The sequence below is a fragment of the Alexandromys fortis genome, unplaced genomic scaffold (genome assembly GCF_014885135.2).
Source record: "Alexandromys fortis isolate MF-2015 unplaced genomic scaffold, M_Fortis_MF-2015_v1.1 scaffold_8_9099976_23576923, whole genome shotgun sequence".
In the NCBI taxonomy this organism is placed as follows: domain Eukaryota; kingdom Metazoa; phylum Chordata; class Mammalia; order Rodentia; family Cricetidae; genus Alexandromys; species Alexandromys fortis.
In genome coordinates, this window is record NW_026067899.1 from 9229999 (window position 1) to 9239234 (window position 9236).

Below are 9236 nucleotides of genomic sequence, written 5' to 3' on the forward strand. Positions count from 1 at the left end.
TTGGCTTTTTAATGGAAAATGAACGAGAATGGTGTGTGCTATTATTTCTATCCTCCACACTAGAATTCTGCCTGGTCATTTAGTAAATATGCTTCTGTTTTTCAGAGGTAATGGGTTACATCGTGAATCAAACTTAAACGGCATTGACATATGGACACATTTGTTCAAAGGTTCTTGTTTAACTTGTTAGAAATCCAAGGCTGTCTTGTAAACATGGAAGGAATTCAGCTTTTTTTTTTTTTAAAAAAAAAAACAACTTAGATACATAAAAATGTTTAACGTTAAATAATTCATAAGGGTTTATCTAATACCCATGAAATTTCAATTCTCATACTTAGTACTTAGCTTTTAAGAAATCAGTTAATAATGATGTGGTCATTCATATACTATGGAAGACATAATTTAATTTAATCCAGGAAAGCATGTGGGATTCACAGCATGAGAATAAATACATCAACAAAGTCATTTGGTAGCTCAGTAGATGTGTCCTTCCAGGGCTTTGTGTCTGTTTTGTCTTGGGTCTCTCTCTCTCTCTCTCTCTCTCTCTCTCTCTCTCTCTCTCTCTCTTTGAGGGGAACATAATAAAAGGAAAGCATAGATTTCAGAAACTGAATCTGACTTAACAATGTTTGAATAACCTAGAAAATATGATGTTTTGTTTCAATTATTTGTAACAAGCTACATTTTAAAAATGGTCTCACATTTAAATGCAGACCATTTGCTAGGCAAAATTATCGCAGACAGGTGAGCCTGCAGCATAAACTCGAAACCTGGCAGAAATGGAAACCATCTATCACTTCCAAATGAGAGTAGAGGCTCATGAGAGCAATGCACAGAGTGAAATCAGCTTTGATACTGTCTCCAGGGCACACCACTGGCTAGCTTCACCTTATTTAACTCTCAAGTCCCACTCTTCACCTGAAAGCACCCCTGATGCTTAGCCCTGTAGGTTCCTGGCCGTTATCTTTGTTTGAATATAGCTCAGTCACGTGTGTAGCAGGACCAATCTGCATGGTCCTAGCAAGGAACAGAGGTGACACTTGTTCCTGACAGCATGAAACCAAGAAAGCAAATCAAATAAAACTATCCTTTGTGAGCTCGTTCATCTAAACCAAATTATATAATAATCCAGGTTTGTGTTAATATTTCTCACGATTGTGTAACGTTTATATAATGCCCAAACCATGAATTTTTTGTTCATTTCTAAATATGTTGTTTCTGCAGCCTGAGGTTATAAAAATATCACAGCACACATTTTTCAGGCAATGAGGGTTTCAAATGGTGATAATGTGAATAAATTCAGTTTTTATTTGACACTCATAGGAAGAGTTTTACTGTTCAATAAGAGTTGCAAATTAGATAAAGAAGCTAATACATAAATAATAGATAAACTTAACTTAAGGATAAGTTTGAGACACACGAGAACTAGCAGTGTCTCTACAGTAGACAGACAAGTCTCTTATGGGCACACGCAGCCTCTGGAAGCCTTCTTTCACAAACTGTCCTCAGAGCTCCAGCACCCAGGGGCACACGTGCTAAAGGAATGGAGCAGCAGTTCATGATCCAGGATGACTCAGTCTGTGTCACTCTGGGCACTGTGTTTCTTGATCAGAGTATTAGCAGCCCCACTTCTTGGCACCCACTGCTTTTGCTCTAAGTTGGAGTGAGAATACTGACTTATAAGACTACTAGATTTGTACAATATTTAAGATTCAATAAATTCTAAGTGAAAAAACATACCAAAACACAAGCATTTTTTCCTAAAATAAGATAATTCTGCTGTGCCAACTTTATGACATTATTTCAGCAGTATTTTCACATACGTCCTGAGTGACCTGAAGCATAGATTCAGGATGTTTTTGGGGATACAGATGGCTGAGAATGAAACACAAATGGGGCTTATAAAGCATAGCATCACGGGCTACCCCATAAAAATCGCAGAGTCTGGTATTACCAAGACCACTGTGAAGCTCAGTAGCATTTGAGCGTCTCTCTGCATGTCATATTTCTCTGACAATATTAACATTTAAGTCCAAGAATTTGAGTTACTAGGAAGAAAATATTTTTATGGCTATTGAGAAGGGAGGGTATCTTTCAATCCATACAAAGTAGTGGTTCTCAGCCTCCCTAATGCTGTGACACTTTTATACAGTTCTTCATGTTTTGGTGACTCCAAACCATAAAATTATATTTGTTCCTGCTTCATAACTTTAATTTGCTACTATTATGAACCACAATGCAAATATCTGTGTTTTCTGATAATCTTAGGTTACCCTTGTGAAAGGGTCATTCAACCCCCATAAGGGTCATGACCCTAGGTGGAAAACCATTGGTAAAGGCTACAACTGTCAATAACTTAAGCAGAAATCTTTATTCTACATGGTCTTTCTGAATCAATTCTCCAAGATTGCCAAATTCCTTAAAAAGCATCCATTATGACAGTGGGAATATTCAATATTCAATACTGTGACTGTTCAACAACCAAAATTCTTATCCCCATCTCTCTGCGTCTACAGGGGATGGGTTCTAGATGCCCCTGTGGATATAGGTACCCCAAATTCAAAGATCTTGCAAAGTGGCATATACTATAAGGAAATTGAAGCTTGTCTTCCTTAATACTTCAAATTACCTCCAGATTCTTATAATATCCAGGACAACGTAAGAAAATGCTATGTATCATAGTGAAAGAAACGGTAAGAGGAAAAGAAAATACATGTTGATGCAGACATACTTGTAGAAGTATTTTGATCAGGGATTGTTTGAATCCTCAGATGCAAGACATGTGGAGGGGTGGGCCTCTGTAAGTTACTTCCATACAAAATCATCATTTTGTGATTTGTGAGCAACAAAATGGATTTCACCGATGAGTTTTGGTTCCATTGTTATCACAGAGAAATAAGTGATGAAGAAACTACAGTATATTGAGAAGAAATGGTACTCAATCTGATTCTGGTTCTAAGCGAACACCCTATAGGGATGAGCAAAACCCTTTCTCACCTCATACTTGAGATATAGTGGCCTTCAGCTGAAACCAGACACGCAGGGTAAGATGATCAGCAGTTGTGACAAATGTAGCATTTTAGAGACATTATTCAGCCTCTCTGAATTCAACTCCACTTGAGCCCTAAAAGAGTAAAAACTTCCTATATCAGAACTGCTGTTTGGCTGAGATTTACATACAAGTAGTGCCTAACATCTTCTTTCCAGTTTCTTTCCTCCTAGCTGCAGTATTTTGCTGTTTTTCCTACCTTTGAGGCAGCAATATATTGCATAGATTCTGGTCTTAAACTTCCATGTTCTCATGTGCTAGATCTATGTCATATCCAGTATGCAGTGCTGGTTTCTCTATTTTCATGATTCTTAACTGAACAACAGCATTTTCTGAAACGTTTTACTTATGCTTCTGGAACAACTTCTGCTGATTGGTAAATATCAGAGAAAAGAATTAGACCCTACAGAGTTAACAGGGACGGTTAAGACACCATTACCATCAAGGGGCTTATTAACAAATGGAGGAATGAGGTTGTCAGGCAGAAATGTATGACTCCACATAAAAAAGGAAGTGGACATGGATATAAGCTCAGTCCACAATAAGAAGAAATGAGGCCATTAGGGCTAAAGAGAAGCAGAGCATCTAAATATGCCCAGGAAAGAATCAGAAGTCATTTCTGATTATTAACCACAACCATCCTCTCAAAATAACTGGAAACTATACGACTTTCATAAAACTTTCAGAAGGTTGCTATTTCATTTCTAAAATGACTGTACCTGCCTCCCAAGTGCTGATTTTATAGATGATTGCTACTCAGATGGTATTTTATTGTATTTCCTTACTGGATATACAAGATAGACATATTGAAAAGTTAGAAATCAGTCTGTCAATGACAGGAAAGGATTCAGGATAAAATGGGCTCTAGCTGGACAGAAACAGAGAGGGCAGTGGAGAAGGGAAACAGAGTCAGTCTTCACTCCTAAGACCTAAGAGAACCCTAAAAAATCCGAAGTCATCACTGAAGTGTCTCTATCAGACTCTGAGTTTGAGCTACCCCCCATAGCTAGAACAACCCTGAACAATAAAATAACTGCTGGAGATCTCACCACTCCCAATTTCAAGTGGTACTACAGAGCTACAGTACTAAAACCAGCAGGGTAATGGCAAAAAAACAGACATTTTGATCAATAGGATCAGACTGAAAACCAGACATAAATCTACACACCTATGGACATACACACTAGAAAAAGACATCTTCAACAAATGGTGGTCAAACTGGATGTCTGCAGGTAGGAGTCTGAATCACTCCAAGAAGATATTTAGAAAGAAACATGGATGCTGCTAAGTAGGGGCAATTACAAGGAAGCCTACTAGTCAAGAGGTATTCTCCAGCAGGCAGAGTTCTGAATACAGTCTTCCCAACAATCTGCTGATGGCCACAGAAGAACTGAGGTTACATTTGACCTCTACAGCAGACTTAAAGGGTACATGTGAGGAATGCCTTCTCCACACAGGTAAAAGCAGGCATTCATGAGTTCTACTAGTGTGATCTAGTGTGATTCTACTAAGGAGCTTCTCACTTGCCATAGATAATAACATCACCCATGCCTTGTTCTGTGGGGAAAGGAGCATGTGTAACCTTACAAACTTCCCATTCTCTTCTGTTCATAAAGTCCAAGTTGTTTGAATTGTGTTTAGGTCACAAATGATTTTTAACAGTGGGATTGTCTTAATTTAAATATGCTTAGACCATTATAATACTTTACCTGATTTATTGGCTAATATGAAGGAAAAGTAAAGACAGGACACATTGCACACACTTTAAAATAAGCATGAAAATTAGTTAGGATAAATATTTATTTCCACATAACATTTCTTAGTTTTGAAAAACACAATATCCTAGTCACATTTACACATTACTTAAACATTGCAATAAATTACATTCAAGATATTCAATAATTTTGACCAGGATTCTGAAATTAGGAGTAAATATATATAATACTACATTTTCTTATATCTTATATAATTTCAAAATATTAAGATTAAGATAGAGATAGCATTAAAATTCACAGAAGAACAAAATTACTATAAAAATACTCAGAAATACAGAATTTCATAGGATGATTGCTTGTTCAAACCAGTGATCATATGAAGGTTTTAACTCACTGATTGTTTTTTAACAGAGCAGGGGCTGCTATGTGGAGCCCTAGGGGATCGAAAAACAGTGAGGATGTTCATGGAGAGTGGTCAGAGCACACACGTGTGCAGCAGATAGTTTCACATTTGTCTTCACTGTTTATAAATACAAACTTTACTAACTGCAAAGTCTTCTCTTAATTTAGCTCGTATTTCATTAAAAAAATGGATCCTGAAAAGATTGTGAGAAATTTCTTTTTCAAAAGATATCAAAATGCTATGGTTAATGTAGGCCTGCTTTTTTTTCCACCTTCATGAGCTTCCTAATAGAGGAGTTTGCCAATTATGTGCATTTCCATGGAGTGCATAAGGTTTACAAAAGCCACAGGCCTCTGAGTTTTTCTAAATTTGGACATTGAAAGATTATAAGGTTGTGAATTATTGATAGTCCTTAGGAACTAAGAATCCTCTGAGATTTCATTTTTAGCAACTCACATTTATCTAAAATTAAATGAATCTTATATTTAGTCATACTCAAAAATCCATAACTTCCTTCCTATTTTAATAAGCTTAGTAAAGTTGGATTGTTTCATATGGACTGAAATATTTACATCACCCTCTCTAACAGAATCTGAATTTTAGTTCAAAGATTGTTTCCCCATAACATGCATTTAATTAAAATGTGGAAAAGAACTTGCAAAACCAGTTACAGCTGGATACCTGTTGGTCTAACATGACAACGTGACAGGGAACAATTCTAAGCAGAACATGGCCCGTTACCAGCAGAACAGCTGTGTAGGGATGTATTTCCTATGTGATGATTCACTGTGTGGCATTCCATAAGTATCTATGTCATAGGTGTATTTGGGAAGCAACTATTGACAATGGGAGAGAAATTCAGTAACACTTTTCTGGTAAAGACTTAAAAAGAAAAAAATCTCACAAAACTCTTCCATCTCTCTAAGCATTTCATGGACGCCTAGTACACTTGACCACGTGGGTAAAACACAATTCTAAGCAAACACTATAGGACTCTCCTGCAGTATGACTTCTAAGAAGGTATGAACAGGTTTCTTTCTCAAATAACTTGAAGTATCAGTTAGCTAGTAAGTATTAAATGCATCCTATGAAGTCAGGAAATACATAAATAACAAGTGTTACAAATGTTTTCAAAGTAACCTTTTGATTGGGGTCTTTAAGAACAAGTCACTAATGCTAAGGCATAAAAAAGTTAAAAGTAAGACTACCTTTCCAAAAGTCTTCTGAATAAAATTATCAGGTATCTTCCGGTTGCTAAGGTAGGAAATACAAACTAGGTAAATACCCCTTTTTGTTTAAAGAACACGTTGCTCTCATGATGCTGACACTGAGAACGCTGTGTTGGCGGATGTCTCACAGTAATGACTTGGGGGACTCTTGCCTTAGCTACTGTATCTGCTCACGAGGGGGTCACACTGCTCAGAGGAGGTTAAACACAGAAATGGAGGAAGCGTTGCACTACTTACAGTGTGGAGGTGGATTTGGGATAGGAGACAGGATTTACAATACATGATCAAAGCAGTTTTATTAATAATTGTGACACTCTTCTCATATATATATGTAAAAAATAAATTGAAGATCAAGTCATAGACAAGTCTCCCTGTCAACACCTTTCCCTGAGTCAGCTTTCTTCTCTTTTCGGCTTTCAGTGCTAAAGGGGGAGGAGAAAAAAGGGGAGAAATTTACCAATATAATCCAGCTTGGTTACTGTGAGATTTGTTTTCTTCAGACACAAAACCCATCAACCCCAAAGAAATACAAGAGTTCTTAGGCATTGCTCTCTCATGCTGTAACACAGAGACACAGCAGCAATTAAATCCTCTGCGCTCTGTGAACTAGAAATTAAGAACTGCAGAGAGGGGGAAATTCAAAAACAGACACCGAGAAACAAAAAACAGATATTTCCAAACGGTTCTAAAAGCATGCAAGATTAATACACGGCCCTCATCTGGGCAAATGAATTAATTGACAGTTGGTGAAAATGCCAGCCATGCTCCACACTAAGGTAGCGTAAGACTAGCCACGACAGAGAAGGTGCTGCTGGAAAGGGCTTTTCCTTTGTTCCTGGACTGGACCTTGATCTATGGGAAGGAAGATGTCTTGGTAGGGAGGGCAGACACATACTTCCTAGCCTGGATGCCCTGCTCTCCACACACCTGTGCTGTGTTCACAGGGAAAGCCTCTGACTACACACACCCCAGAAGCCTGTTTAGTTTCATCTTCCACTTAACTTCAATGACAATTACGTTGATAATGTGACTACCATTTTCGTTGAGTTATCTGCAATATTTTCACCAGTTTGTACTTGGAAGTCTTCATGGAGGGAGAATTTGAATGTAGTGCCAAATGGATGGAGCTTAGAAGGAAAGTGGGTACTTCCAGAAGGGTAACACTCTTCTTCCTCTAGTACTCCAGGGGCCTGGCAAAGTCCTATGCACTCAAGGTCTCTCTGCAAACCCACCCCCATTTATGGCATAAAGAACAACATACAGCCAGCGTCTGAGACCCTGAACTAGAAGAATCAACATACTATTCACTGTTAACTTTGGCCTTTAATACACATCAATGAAATAGTGGAAGGTGGAAGCACTCTTGGATTTACAACTGTTCTCTGGGTAATAAAAGAACCAAGTTATGTTTTCTATGGGGTTTTATGAGCATCTTTCTTAGTGGTCAATAACTTAAACATATTCTAAGAGTGTGCTTTTAAAATTGTTTTTTCTCCAATTCAAGCTAGAAACAGCCCTCTCAGTTGTCACCACCACCCGGCGCCATCAGGTAAGAAGTGCCGGAGCTTCTGCCATCTGTGGCACGCTGCCAGCACTGAGAGCTGGTGTGAGTGAGTGTCTATGGCACCCGGGTTTATGCCTGCCACACTTCTCAGCACATACTCCTTACAGGTCAGAGCAAAGCAACTTTTTTCCCTTTTCTTTTCTCCTTTCGTGAGAAGAGATGACAGTGTGCACATGATGTGTCGGGCGCCTTAATTCTGTATTTTTAACTTCTCTATCTGTATGAATCACTTTTTCTACTTTAAGTTCTTTTACATGACAAATGTCTGCTATTCTGTTTTTCAAATTAACTTGTCCTTGAACGTCACCTGTCCCACCTCTTCTGTCCAACAAAGCCAATAAAGCCCAATAGACCGGGGCGGAGGTGTGGGTGGAGTGCCCATTCTTACCCCCCAGAGCTAAGGGAGGTGTGTGACCCACAGCCAGTGATTTAAGCTGTCTGAGACTGGCTTCCTTCAACACTAAATTGAGCTTTGGACCAGATGGCCTCTGAGTCTTCTTGTAGCTCACTTCTGAAATACTGATTCTGGTATTCCTGTTTCTAATATACTCTGTCTTTTGGAAAACTGGATGTTGTATCCTATCTATGTGAGACTTGGTAGGGGAGAGGTATAGTGATCTCTGCTCTAACATTGAGACTTAGGTATCACATAACTTCTTGATAAATACCTTACTTCTCAATGGTCAGTGACACAATTTGTCACTAAGTAGCGTAGGTAGATAGAGAGTGTCAGAGAGAGAATATCACCTAGATTCACAGATAAGCCTTCTCTTTATCTGATTTAATTATATCTGTCTTTTATGTCATAAACAATCACTTACTAAATGACTATTTTAATAAAATAATTTGGGGAGGCAGAAGTATTCCAATCTGCTCAAGACTGCTATGAAAATGTTTCTTTGGATTTTCTAACTGCATGATGATCTCCCTGTCTCTCCCCCGCCCCCACCAGGGTTTCTTACTACATCTATTTTTCTAAATGCGAATCAACTAAACTTTCATTTAAACAAACACATATCACATGTGTACTATTTCTTACTATAATAAATAAATACTGTCAGGTGTTCTAGGAAGATCTAGGAAAATACGATAGATAAAATTATTCTTATAGGTCAGTCCTGAAAACACATGCACAAGTAACATACAGACTGATCGTGTTCAGGTTGCATTTGTTTATTTAGAAATATATATGTATATAGTAATTATTAATGAAAAAAGAGGCCATGAATTTAAAAGCAAAGAAGGAGAGAGAGAGAGAGAGGAAGAGAGAGAGAGA

General features: G+C 37.9%; 1 protein-coding gene across 3 annotated transcripts in view; it reads right to left on the reverse strand.

Moving 5' to 3' along the window:
• Positions 1-6666: 6666 nt before the first annotated feature.
• Slc4a10 (solute carrier family 4 member 10) overlaps positions 6667-9236 on the reverse strand; it is a 204074-nt gene continuing 201504 nt past the window's right edge. For all 3 annotated transcript variants that reach the window (XM_050122411.1, XM_050122405.1, XM_050122421.1), the window contains one exon: positions 6667-6818. In XM_050122411.1, coding sequence (XP_049978368.1) covers positions 6752-6818 — 67 coding nt within the window. In that variant the 3' untranslated portion in view covers positions 6667-6751. The remainder of the gene's footprint in view (positions 6819-9236) is intronic.